Source organism: Balaenoptera acutorostrata, chromosome 16 (genome assembly GCF_949987535.1).
Source record: "Balaenoptera acutorostrata chromosome 16, mBalAcu1.1, whole genome shotgun sequence".
NCBI classification, from domain to species: domain Eukaryota; kingdom Metazoa; phylum Chordata; class Mammalia; order Artiodactyla; family Balaenopteridae; genus Balaenoptera; species Balaenoptera acutorostrata.
Window position 1 is genome coordinate 76,288,110 of NC_080079.1, and position 14,057 is coordinate 76,302,166.

Consider the following 14,057-nt stretch of genomic DNA (forward strand, 5'->3'; position numbering starts at 1 on the left):
AGAGCTGCTTAATAGAAGTCACTGGGAATATATGTGATCTTTTTTACAGTCCACATCAGATAATGTGATGGAAAAACAATATTCAACTGCTTGGCACTGGTTTTGATTTGAGTCCCTTATTTTGGCTTGTGTATCACACAAAGATGAGAAAAACTCAACTGTCCATGTTTGCAACTCTAGCATCTCCATCTATCCTATACCGTCCAATGAAGACATTCTACTCATTTTTCTTTCAGCATGTCTTCCAATCAGATTCCTTCCTCACTCTCCCTACCATTATTCCAAGAATCACTTCCTCTCTGGAACACCGCAATGTCATTGAATCTGGCCTTTCTCCACTCTAGCCTATGCATTCCATTTCCAGATGAATCTCAGTTAAATGCTTAGGTTTGCCATCTCTATGTCACCATCACATCAGTCATCACATTCCTTGTGTGCTCATACACTGCCCTCTTTAAACTCTAATGCATGTGTTTTCCCTGCCCATACAATTTAGTGCTTAATTTTATGATCTCTTATATATCTATTACTTCCACAACTAAACCATGAAACTATTCCTCCGTGGGGTTTACGTCTTACACATACAAAACCCATCATATGACATTAGACAAAAATCCCTAAATAGCAGGTTAAAATTAAAACGAAAGGTGAAGAAATGGACTCACAAAGAATGAAAGGCAGCACACAACTTCTAGAAGAAAAGGTGGTAAGTATGAAAGAGACTGTGGTTGGAGATAGTTTAAAAATGATTCCCACTGTTCTTAAGAACTGCTTTCCAACCATTTAGAGATCACTAACCCCTTTGAAGAGTTTCTTAAACTTATAGGGGCTCTTTTCATTAAAAAAAATACAAATACATTTTGTAAAAAATGTTAGGGGTTTCTGGAATCTGGTCCACCGTCCCCAACCTCCCCAGGTTATTAAAATTAACAAGACCTCACCCTCAGGTTATTTCAGTAGGAATAAAAAAAAAGGCTTTGGAGAACTGTAAAAAAACGTACCATCTTAATTTTATCAGAGATTGTAAACTAGTTTGATAAAATGTAGTTTAGGGGACCAGGGAAAGACTTAAGTCAAATTCTATAATGCCATGAAATTCTCAAACTCTCCGGAGAAGCTGGGAGGAAGGGAGAAATAGGCAGAAAAGCCCAAGGGTATAAACCTCAACTCCAACAAAGTTTGGAATCACTCTCCTTTAGAGCACTGTTTGTGAGAATCCAATCCACCTATCAAGTAGGTGATATTGGGAGTTCCTTGAAAAACAGGGTTTCATGATCAGGTAAGTCTAAAAGCAGTAGGTTAAATGAAAAACCTTCCTTAAAAAAACTTCTTAAAAGTTTTTAACATGCGAACACTGAAACTCTAAGAAGGGGATGTGCTATATATAGCATTTCCAAAATATGTTTGGTAATAAATTCCCAGAGCATTTCCAGGGACCAGTATTCTAGGACCTCATTTTGAGAAGCACTGTTCTATAGATTTTAAAACTCATCCCTTAAACGTTAAACTGATTTCTGTGAAAATAAAGGGTCATCAAAAAGGTGCATCAAAAATACACATTTGGGCTTTTTTAGGCCTTAAAAAGTTTCCTTTTTGTTTTAAAGAAAAAATTTTCTCTTGGTGGGAAGTTCATTAAACGGGGCAGAAAACCTAATTATTGATTTTAAAGGTTTGGAGTGATGGAGTGGTTGGTTCTCAACCCAGATGAGTATTAAGATCACTGGCCACCTTTAAAAAAAGACCAGCATCCAGGTACCATCCCAGACCAATTAAATATGACTGAGGGTGGGGCTGGAGTACTGACTACTGTTTTAACAATACCCAGATGATTCCACAGTGCAATGGGGTAGAGTGCACTGAAAGTGTAAGAGAGCCACAAAGGTCCAATTACATTAAAAGACCAAAAAAAAAAAAAAAAAAAAGAAAAGAAATAAAAGGAAAAAAAAAAAAAAGCCGCTAGTAATGGTTTCAAGCATTAAAGAAAAAAATCTTGGTTTTCTTCTTTAGACAAACCTCCAAGTCAGAAGTATTCATCTTCAGACTCAAGCTAAATTGTGTATGCAAAGATATAAGAATGCCTAACAAATCCTGTACATAAATCTGGCTAATGGACTTTTAATTCCTATAGGCAGAATATTCCCTTTTTTGGATGTCAATTTTACCCTTTCTGATAATACATGCTGGAGATATGTGTTTCGGTCAGGCATCAGAGACAGAAATGAACTAAAATTACTTAATCTTTTAGAAACAAAATCAAGGATTCACAAACTATGGCATTTTATTTCAGAGCCTTTGCTTACATTTGTACAATATATTACATAATTCTTCATTGTTTGCAGATCCTAATATATACTTTATAGCTTTTATTCTATAAGCTTTTCTTCAATGTTTTGCTGTCAACAAATCTTTACAGTCCTGTACAAATCTGAATAACTTGAAACCATTTTCAACAAAATTAGTTACTGTAAGTACACACTGCAAGACTGAAAATGCTTTTCTTAGAAAAGTTGAATGTAAAGGATTCTGACACGTTAGCATCTACAACAAAACGCTTCGAAATTCTCACGTCGTATTGCCAGAAAACAAATAAAACATGCCAGCCCCGTCCAAAAAAAGTACACAGAACTACAATTAAAACAGTAAAACAGTCTGTACAGTAAAGTACTGTGTATTAACAGTGCCAGGTATTAAATAGCTTGAATGAACACATCCGCAATATACAAATGTCTTACAAAGGTGTAGAATTAAATACAAGTGCCAAACAGAACAGAGATTGGAACCATACAACATAAAGTCAATACAGGTGAAAACAATTTTGCATTCATTTTGGATTTTATACAAGGCATTTAATTTTTATAGGCCTACCACCCCAATTAGCTATTTATACTTAAAATAACAGCCATCCTTTTGAGACAGTTCATAGCAACAGCCTTGAACCATACCGATAAAGTTTACTTGTTCCTGAAGTCCTCTTGTTGTAGCTCATAATAAAATAAGCAATACAAATGAATTATCTGTATTTAAGGAAAAAGAAACATTTACAAGAAAACACAAAAATATAACTGTTATAATTCATTATGAATAAATATACACTTTGAACTGGCTAAGTACAATCTTTACACATTAAGATTTAATACAGTTTATTAGCCATTTTCTTTTTTCACACAATGTATTATATCAAAATTAAAAAAAAATACTGATTTATAGAAAAATGGCAAAGTACAGTAGTTCCATTCCAATTTGAAGGGGCGTGAAAAGCCACTGCAAGACCTTTTAGCCTAATTCAAACCTGTAAACATGTTCAGTCTTTTTTAAAGAGAATCTTTAATATTTGGTTATCAGGACTGATGTCTAATATCCTGTTAACTGCAGGTTCTGAATTTATTACATGTGCTTGAGTTATACAATTAAAGCCACCCTAAGGTGACTTGCTTTAAAAAACAATTAGCTTGTACAAATGAAAATAGGTTCATATTTTTTCATAAATAAATGGAAAAATATCAAATGTTCCAGCTTTAACAAAATACAAGGGAATACATATACAGTAAGTTATCTTAACATGTTGTGGCCGCCCAATGACTACGCTTACTGTATTGTCTCTACAGGCAGTGAAAAGCCTCCATTTGCCACAGTGGAAGGCCTTCAAGTTACCAGACACACAATTCCCAGACAAGTTGGAAACAATTATTGCTTGAGGAAAAGCAGTTCATTGTACTTTTTCTTCATAAAAAAAGTGCACTTAAGTGCCAAGTCAGCTTGTCAAGAAACAATTTTTAAATATAAAATAGTGCTTGTCTGATTTTTTTTTTTTGTGCCACTGTGCAGTATAAAAAAAGACGTGGCTCTCAACAGCCATTAAGTGCAAAGTGCTCTAGCAAGTCCTGCTGTCACCTGCACTCAACGGACATTCCATTCTGTGACGTGCTGGACATTGACGGTTCAGCTAATGTTAACATAACAGCAGCCGTTATGGAGCTGGACGAAGGTGAAGACGATGACGAGGATGTAGCAGCACCTAAGGCAAAGGGAAACCAACAGCTTAATAACACGCATATACAACAGCAGAAGGAAGTAAAGCACTCGTCCTCTAAACTAAAATTCTGCTGTGTTCTCCAAAATCATTTAGCTCACTACGAGAGCAGTCACTTCTTACAAGACCATAATGTAAAGAAAGGAAAACCTAGTGCATCTCAAGTAACGAGGCACTGCCAAATCACAGGAGAAGCAACGACAAAGGACAGGCCAGGGAACGCTCTTGCATGAATCAAAGAGGAGAATGAACGGTGCTCTCAGTCTACAGAGACATGGAAATAAGACAGAAGACAGACTTCCGTAATAATGAAACAAATGTCAAAAAGATCTTTGAATTCAACAGGAAAAATCTGTAATCCATCCCACATCTTGTTCCCCCTCCCAATTCCCGTATGTTTCTGCTTCTGGAGTTCCTTATGAAATTAAATGGTGATGAGAAGGGAAAGCTAATTGCTTCTTAAAGTTGGGAAAAGTAACTACTACCACACATCACATCATAACTACTGCATTTTCCTCCACTTGGTTTATAAAGCAAATGACACATCAGTTATTTTCCTCAAAGAAATTCTCTCATTGTTATAAATCAGTGTTTGAAAACTTATTTTTTAAGGAATACATGCACAAAGTAAACGAAATCATTCAGTGCTGGGATATAAGGTGGAAAAGCTCATCTCCCTCTCATCCAGGACCCTCCTAACCCTCCAAATTCCCCTCCCCACTGTTACCAGCTGCTTCACAATCTTTAAAACTCCACAACAGGAACTGGCAAATTATTGCCCCACGGCCAAATCTGGCCTGCCTGTTTTTGTTAAGAAAATTTTATTGGAACACAGCTATGCCCGTTTCTTTACATCTTGCCTATGGCAGATTTCATAAGGTCAAGTAGTTCTAAAGAGACTATAAGGCCCACAAAGCCCAAAATATTTACTATCTGTCTCTACAGAAAATGTTTGCAACCCCGGCTCTAGAGGAATTTTTTCCGTAGAATCTAGAGATATCATATGCACATTTAAAATGAAAACACTAGTAACTTCGCTTTTAAAAACACAAGTGGAAGTACAGTATAGAGTCTGACTCTTGGTTTTTACACTTAACAATTTGAGGAGATGTTTCCTTATCAGTACATATATAGATTTACCTCTTTTTCTTTTCAAAGCTGAATAGTGTTCCACTATATTTATGAATTGTAACTAATCTAATTCCTAGTCTTTTGCTGTTACCGACATCGAATGAATACTTTGAGCATTATAAATAAAAATTTAAACGTCTACTTATTTTTCACCAATGCCATATATTACTGGAGAATACAAGTTAATGATTTCTATCTGCTATTATAAATATTACCATAACAAACTTCTTTGCGACCACATATTCTTCCTTGGGACCTATTCTCAGAACTAAAAGTAGCTAGTTCTCCAAACACACAGTCAAAGAGTTTCGCAAGATAACTGTGCCTGTGATACAGGCTACTTCATTGTATTATGCTTTGCTTTATTGCCCTTCAAAGATACTGTGTTTTTTACAAATTGAAGGTTTGTGGCAACCCTGCATCCAGAAGTCTACTGCAGCATTTTTTCCAACAGTATTTGCTCACTTTGTGTCTCTGTGTCACATTTTGGTAATTCTCACAGTATTTCAAACTTTTTCATTATTATTATGTTACATTTGTTATGGTGATCTGTGAGCACAGATCTTTTTTTTTTTTTTTAAACATCTTTATTGAAGTATAATTGCCTTACAATGGTGTGTCAGCTTCTGCTTTAAAACAAAGTGAATCACCCATACATATACAGTATGTTCCCATTTCTCTTCCCTCTTGCATCTCCCTCCCTCCCACCCTCCCCATCCCACCCCTCTAGGTGGCACAAAGCACCGAGCTGATCTCCCTGTGCTATGCGGCTGCTTCCCACTAGTTATCTATTTTACATTTGGTAGTGTATATATGTCCATGACACTCTCTTACCCTGTCACATCTCACCCCACCCCCTCCCCATATCCTCAAGTCCATGAGCACAGATCTTTGATGTTACTATCGTAATTGCTTTGGGATGCCATGAACCATGCCCATATAAGACAGTGAACTTATCTGACTGTTGAAATGACAACAAAGAATCAGAATATTACATAAACTTAGTTAACGGAGCAGCACCAGGGTTTGAGAGCACTGACTCAAATCTGGAAAGAAGTTCCACTGTGGGTAAAATGCTTTCAAACTGCATTGCAGAGAAATTGCTTATGGAAGGAAGAGTCACTTGATGCAGCAAACTTCCTTGTTGTCTTATTTTAAGAAACTGCCACGGCCACCCCAGGCTTCAGCAACCACCACCCGGATCCGTCAGCAGCATCAACATCGAGGCAGGACCCTCCACCAGCAAAAAGATCACAATGACGGCTCAGATCATGGTTAGCATTTTTAACAATAAAGTATTTTTAACTGAGGTACGTACATCGTTTCTTTTTTTCGACATGATGCTGTTGCACACTTAACAGACTACAGTATAGTGTAAACATAACCTTCATATGCACTGGGAAACCAAAACATTCATGTGACTCATTTTATTGTGATATTTGCTTTATTGTGGTAGTCTGGAAAAGAACCCACAGCATCTCCGAGGTAGACCTGAGCTTTGTTTCGGCAGCCCCGGAAAACTAACACAACGCCCTTCCCTCAGATTTTAACCTCCCTCACTTCCTCTGGTCATTTGGGTCTCAAAGAAAATGTCCCAGCCATTGGTAATCTAATGCAACCCACCCAATCACTGCCTTAACATTGCTCTAGTCTCTTCACAGTCTGAAATATTATTAGTTTTGGCGGAGAAGCAGACTGTAAGCTCCGTGAAAGTGAATATTATGGTTTGAGATAACTGTTTCTTTAGATAAATTTTCCCACTTTATAGATGAGGAAAATAAGCTAGAGGGATTAAAGAGCTTGCCTGAAGATACACAAACACAACTCACGTGAGCCCAACTGCACAGTGGCAAACTGCTTTAGGTTTAAGTAAAGTAAGGTAAAAACACTTACTTTCTCTCTCTTTCTTCTTTAAACGCTTTCTCCTCCGATCAATGGAAGCTACTTCAGATTTTAATGACAGATAATGTTTTCTGATTTCTTGCAGTTTTTCTTGAAGAATTGTGATACGCTCAGCACTTGTCATATTCTCCAGGTCCGCTGTGAATTTAACACTTTCATTAATATGCATTTGTGAACACAATTTTAATATATAAGAGAGAACATATAGTGTGGCTGTAAAATGAGGAAGACAGATAAACTACAAATAGGCTTGTAAACATTTGTTTGCTGAAGATTTTTTTTCCCTAGCCTAGAGCAATGCTCGGCACTAACACATGCACGGTATTTTTTGAATGAATGAGTGTGTAGAATTAAAGATCTTATGACCTAAACACAGAGGTTAAAAATTCCACACTTACCAAAAAAGAAAAATCCCGCATTCATGTACAGTATCACCACAGTACATTAATTTGCATTTTTTTTGAACGTTAGGACTGTGGATACATTTTTGTCTTTCGTCCGCTTTTTGTTCTTTTTTTAAAGTTTATCTCTTAATGCATGTCCCATCAACTTTTTTTGGCCGCAGTGCATGGTGCGTGGAACTTCCCCGGCCAGGGATGGAACCCACGCCCCCTGCAGGGGAAGCGCGGGGTCTCCACCACTGGACCGCCAGGGAAGTCCCCTCTTTTTGTTCTTTTTTAGATTCTTCTAATACTTTTAGGTTGGAGGAAAGCTTTCACACGCTCTAAAGCACTTTCAGTCCCCTAAGACTCCCTGCGTGAGAAACTGCGGTAGTCTCTTTTTCAGAAAACATCTTTCACAGCTAGTTCTCATGGATACAGAAGGGTGAGGAGCAGGATAACGGAGCGGCGCGCGCCCGTCACGCAGCTGCAGTGACCAGCGATTCGTGGCAGACGCCGCCTCACTTATGCCTCCACCCACTCCCCATCTCAACACCAGGCTTTTACAGCAAACTGCTGACACAGCAGAAATACCTCATCAACGCTGACGTGTGCCTCAAATGCCTTACAAGTTATCTTTCAGCAATTTTCTGTTCAAATCAAGATCCAAATAAGCTATACTGCAGTGAATGGTTATTATGTCTCTCAGTCTGGTTACAGCCACTCTTCCAGAATTACTGGCGTCAGGAATTACTAGGATGCAGTTTCTGCCGCTTAACTGCTGATTTAATGTATGTCACTTACACATCTGAAAACTCCATTTGTAAACTTTGGGTAATCGATTACTAGGTTCCTTGAGGTCAGGATCCTTATCACCATTCTTTCCACATTTTCCTGGAGACTGCGTCCTGGCAGGAGATTTGGTACCATGAGCCTTCATTCCACTGGAAACAGATTTGACGGGCTGAGCCTTAGTTACACTTTCACCAGCAGAAAGCTCTTCACTATCACTACTATTTGCTGAAAACAAAAAAAAAAAAGAAAAAGAAAAGCATTAGTAAATAGAAAAGTAACAAAGAATCTGTCACAGATTTTAGTGGACAATTTAAAGTTAACCATTTGAATTTATTACTACAGTAAACAACTTGCTTTACAGACCCTGCCTAAAAACCTGGAAAACCATTAAGTATAAACACAGCAGTATCTCAGTTAAGGAAAACAAAACCAAAAACTCTTCTTACCTGAATTGCCAATAACATATTTTTAAAAAACACTCAAACTAATCTTTCATTATACCTGGTAGACTATCAAATATACAGTAATTATTTAAATGGCTTTTAACTCTATTATGTTAATATATATAAAGTAGAATACAGCATCTTTTAAAACGACTCATAATGGAAACCTCTTAACTTTCATATTTTAAACTATGTACAGATTGTGTACATGTCACACTTTCCTACTCCTTTGGCCACAAACAGTGATCACAATCATCATATTTAATAAAGAATTCTTTGGGAATAAACTCTGAACTTTGATACATACAATGATTCCTTAAGAAACTCCTACATCATAGCTTGTTGACTAAAATAAACCATCAGTTTTACCCTGGTAAATATATTCAGTAATTTATAAAAAAAATTCAGAAGTCTATGTAATAATTATGTTACATCTGCCATTGCTGATGAAAGCCTCAGGACTAGAATGGAAATGCTTAACACCTTGACATGTGAACAGGTTATGGGACTGGTATTTCCATAAATTACCTCTTTCTGAATACAAAGCATTATTGTAGATTCTATGAGAGTTAATTCACTTTACTAAATTATTCTCAGAGAACTGTTTCCTCATTCTGATTTAACAAGATGTAAGCCCAATAATTAAAATGGGAGAATATGCGGTCAACTGCTATTATCTCTCAATTATATGAATGTTAATTGACTTACTGAAGATTAGCCCTCTTAGAGAATGTCATTTAAAAGTCTTGAAGATAAAAACATCAGAGTGTAATAAAAAACACTCTGAATATCCTGTCAGTTACTCCAAATAAGTGATCAATTTGGCATCAAATTTATCGATTTTCATTTCCTGATTCTTCATTTAACAACCAAAAAAAAAAGTATAGTTAAGCTCTAAAAGCCTGAGAAGTGTTCCAGATAGGAAAGACACACAGCAACTCCTCCCACTGTGGTGTTTTGGGAATAAAGAATCTCCACCACTCTTTTATACATACGTTGAAAGAATCCCTTCCCAGTCCTCCCACTGCTGCTCTGGAACCCCTGGCAACTCCTAGCTAAGCCACCCAAGGCTTGGGCCCACTCTGATGCAGTGGTCTGCCTCAGCTTGGCTTTCATGGCCTTGCTGAACACAGCCGCCCGGGGCCCCAAAGGATGCCATATTCACCGCCTGGAAGTCATATGGGCTCAGCAGAACCTCGGGGAACTGGCCGCATAACCCTTTTCTGCACTGAAGTGCAGCCAAGCCGGCCGATAGCAAAGGTCAGGCAGTGGAGGTGGCAGGAGTCTCCTGGAAGAGCAGCAGGAGGTCAGTGTGGGACACCTGAAAAGAAATTCTTTACATATTTTCTGCTTCTTACTTTGTCTACAAAAGAGAGATAAAATGTGCAGCTCTCAGGAGAAATACAGTATATATATTCCTGTAGGTTGATAAACAGAATCATTGCTAAAGTCATGAGTTACAACATATTTAACCAGAGTAGTCTTACAGCTGCTCTTAGATACATAGTTTAGGATACCGAAGATAAAGGTAGTGCACGGGAGTTACTGGATTTACAGCTCTAAAGCTATCTTGATTGTTCTCTTCCAGGCTGATTTTGCCTGGAAGAACTACAAAGCAATCAATTTCCTTGTAATAAAAATAATATATAATTCAAGCATTTCATAATATGTAATATATATAATGGCAAAAGAACTGTTGAACATAAAACTAACGAAGATGTTGATGTTTATATTATATTGGCTACTATTTTTTCAAAGATTACCTGATTATTCATCAGCAATCAGTACCACTGCTGAATAATAAACTGCTCAATCCTAGAATTTACCTAGGATCAAAAGACTTCTGTGTGATTTGGGGGGGTGGGGGGTGGGGGGGTGGTTAGAGACGAAATCAAAATATTAACTGTCCCGTATCCTGAATACTCTTTTCTTAATGGGGAAAAAACATATCCACCATTATCTTTATATTTAAAAAATTTAGAGATTTCACACTTACTGCCTTTGCCTTTCTTTTTGTTGTTTACCACTGTTGCTTTATGGCTTCGTTTCTGCTTTTTTGATGAACTTCCTCCTCCCTGAGCTTCTTTCACTCTTTTCTGACCTGTACAGGCTTTGATGGGAAAGAAATTATTAAGTAACACAAAATAAAATCAAGCTTGCCCCAGGTATAAATTAATTCCACATTCTAGAAGAATAGACCAATTCTGAGACTATACATGTTCTTTATGAGATTTATAATTTGTCATAGAAATTACTACAATTTTTAAAGTAAATCGTCATTAATGAGCTGAATTATTACACATAATTAGAGTTTTTTAAAAAGCCAAGTATGCACATCCTTCTTAGAAAAATCAGATATAAACTGAATATAGTTCTCAATATAGTACTGGGAGTTTATGAGTCTAGTAATTCAAAAAAAGGTATATGCTGAAAACAAAAGCTGAAATTTGTTAAAATTCAATAAAACCAAAATATTAAGATTTAATTACAGGTTAAAATAGTAATTATATGTATTATAATGATATTAATGAAAATTTTAATGATATAATATTAATGGAATACATTTTAGTAGTAATCACACTTAATTATAATAACAAATTTATTATAAAGACAATTTATTATAAATTTACAACAACAATAACTTAGCTCCCAGGGCAATGGTTAACACGTATACCATTTACAGATCTACCATAGTAGTTCTAAGAAACGTTCCATCTTCTTGGCAGGAAGTTATTCCAAAATATTATAAATGTCTCCCGTTCTTCAAGGACGAGCCCAAGTCCTACCTTCCCCGATGCCCAGTCTTCAATGATCAATCACTACTCCAAACTATAGTTTCTCAGCTACTAATCTGATCCTCAGCATCTGCTGTGTTTCTGTATCTTCCTAATTATATGCATTGTTTCTCAGACTATACAGTAATCTTTTTCCTGAGATTAATAAAGTCTTATCTCTATTCCATTCCAAAGTCAGATACTATAATGATACAATATAATTAATACCATGATAAAATTATGCCATGTTTGTTTTAAAAACAAAATGTTTCTTAGTCCTGTTACAATGGTAAAATCAACCATGAATATACAAGACATGGCTTCGTTGGTAAAAAATGGAACAGGCTATTAAATGTTTTGTTTGCAACTTCTCAGTTTTCTTTTTTTTTATGGGTTACATCTAATAGATAACTTTTCCTAATGCTCTTTTAATATAACAAAGCGAAACATAAAGGAAGTGATTTAGATATTATCTATATTATAAGTACAGAATCTTAAAAACAATTGCCAGATTTCTCTCCAAGAGTTTAATTCTGAAACTTTCAGCTACAAGAAATAAAAAGCTTACTGTAGGCTAAACTGGAAGGCAATCCTAAATCTAAATTGTAAAACTTACGTTTTTACTTTTTTTTTTTTAATGGCCGTGCCGGGAGGCATGCAGGATCTTAATTCCCTGACCAGGGATCGAACCCATGCCCCCTGCGGTGGAAGCACAGAGGCTTAACCACTGGACCGCCAGGGAAGTCCCTTACATTTTTACTTTTAAAATCAAGTGAATTCTGGGACTTCCCTGGCGGTCCAGTGGTTAAGAATCCGCCTTCCAGGGCTTCCCTGGTGGTGCAGTGGTTAAGAATCCGCCTGCCAATGCAGGGGACACGGGTTCGAGCCCTGGTCCGGGAGGATCCCACGTGCCGCGGAGCGACTAAGCCCGTGAGCCACAACTACTGAGCCTGTGCGTCTGGAGCCTGTGCTCCGCAACGGGAGAGGCCGTGACAGTGATAGGCCCGCGCACTGCGATGAAGAGTGGCCCCCGCTCGCCGCAACTGGAGAGAGCCCTCGCACAGAAACGCAGACCCAACACAGCCAAAAATAAATAAATAAATAAATAAATTTAAAAAAAAAAAAAAAAAAAAGAATCCACCTTCCAATGCAGGGGACGCGGGTTCAATCCCTGGTAAGGGAACTAAGATCCCACATGCCGCAGGGCAACTAAGCCGGTGCACCACAGCTACAGAGCCCATGCGCCCTGGAGCCCACGTGCCACAACTAGAGAGCCTGTGAGTTGCAACCAATGAGCATGAGCACTCTGGAGCCCGCCTGCCACAAGTAGAGAGAAGCCTGAGTGTCACAACTACTGAAGCCTGCACACCTGGAGACTGTGCTCCGTAACAAGAGAAGCCACCGCAATGAGAAGCCCGCGCACCGCAACGAAGAGTAGCCCCCGCTCGCCGGAACTAGAGAAGGCCCGTGCGCAGCAACGAAGACCCAACACAGCCAAAAATAAATAAATAAATTTATAAGAAAAAAAAAGTGTATCCTATTGTAGTTGAAAGCCTCGCTAATCATCTGTGACAAATGCCTCTTTCATTTTGAGGGTCACTCTACTTACGCCTGGATGATTCAGTTCCCTGAGATAGTACGGCACACAAACACAATCACAGTAGCTGTGTGTGTGAGTGTACAAAAAAAAAATTATTGCAACTATATTTTTTACTTAATTTTTTTAAATGTTTTAAGTCAAGATTTGTGTGATAATGTTATGTCAATTATATCTCAAGGAAACTAGAAAAAGGAAAAAGAAAGGTTTGTGTGAGAAAACTTGGAACTAACTAATTTGGTCTGGATCATATCTCTTTTTTAAGTTTAGCTAAAAACCTGAAGTTAGCATAATAAAATCTGGTATGTTATATAAAATACATACCCGAGTGCTGTATCTTCATACTGGAAAAGTGTGTTTCAAAGCCAAGTGTCAGCCTAGAGCATATTAATTTAAAGACGCCTGAGTGAAGTGGTGCCTAAGAAAAATGATGACAAAAGCACAGCTACGGCACCATCACGAAGGCACTAATACTTTCGGGAAGTACTAATTTCAACTTCACGGAAAAATCAAGAGTATTACTATAGGGTATTAACAGAGACACTGGTCCTTCAATTTGGAAGCTCTGCATCTAAGAAAGCATCAACTCCTTTGCAAAGGCTTGAAAACCAGTTTGGCGCGGTTGTCTGAGGAAAGCAGTGCCTGCAGAGCTGGCTGCTCCAACCCCCCGCACGCAGCGTTTGGTTAGGGGTGGAGGGGTCTGTCAGTACATCAAAATGTTTGTGAGAAACTGCACACGGCACGTGCAAAAACAATGTTACACAAGCATACTTAAGCCGCTCACGCCATGCAGTCACTCAGTGCATCGTGAGTTCTCAGGGAGGTCTGGGTGTGGGCCCGGGTGCAGTTTCTAGCACGTGTCTGGTCCGCTGTGAAGCGGCACGGGCGGCTGAAGCAGAGGACACTCAAGTCTTCCCAAGCTTTTAAACACGCTCCACTCTTCCTCACCACAAATTGCCTCCCAAATTTCCGTTCCTGCCACGTTCACACAAGTACTCCGTGTGA

General features: G+C 38.0%; 1 protein-coding gene across 6 annotated transcripts in view; it reads right to left on the bottom strand.

Annotated features, from left to right (window-relative positions):
* Positions 1 to 2,253: 2,253 nt before the first annotated feature.
* Positions 2,254 to 14,057, bottom strand: part of ARID4B (AT-rich interaction domain 4B) — a 132,558-nt gene continuing 120,754 nt past the window's right edge. For 4 of the 6 annotated variants that reach the window (XM_057531041.1, XM_057531043.1, XM_057531042.1 and 1 more), the window contains 4 exons: positions 10,678 to 10,791; positions 8,248 to 8,463; positions 7,055 to 7,201; positions 2,254 to 4,015 (listed from right to left, as the gene is read on the bottom strand). In XM_057531041.1, the coding sequence (XP_057387024.1) occupies positions 3,888 to 4,015; positions 7,055 to 7,201; positions 8,248 to 8,463; positions 10,678 to 10,791 (605 nt within the window). In that variant the 3' untranslated portion in view covers positions 2,254 to 3,887. Of the gene's footprint in view, positions 4,016 to 7,054; positions 7,202 to 8,247; positions 8,464 to 9,846; positions 10,003 to 10,677; positions 10,792 to 14,057 lie in introns of those variants that run through there. The other 2 variants (XM_057531044.1, XM_057531045.1) reach the window with 2 other exon arrangements.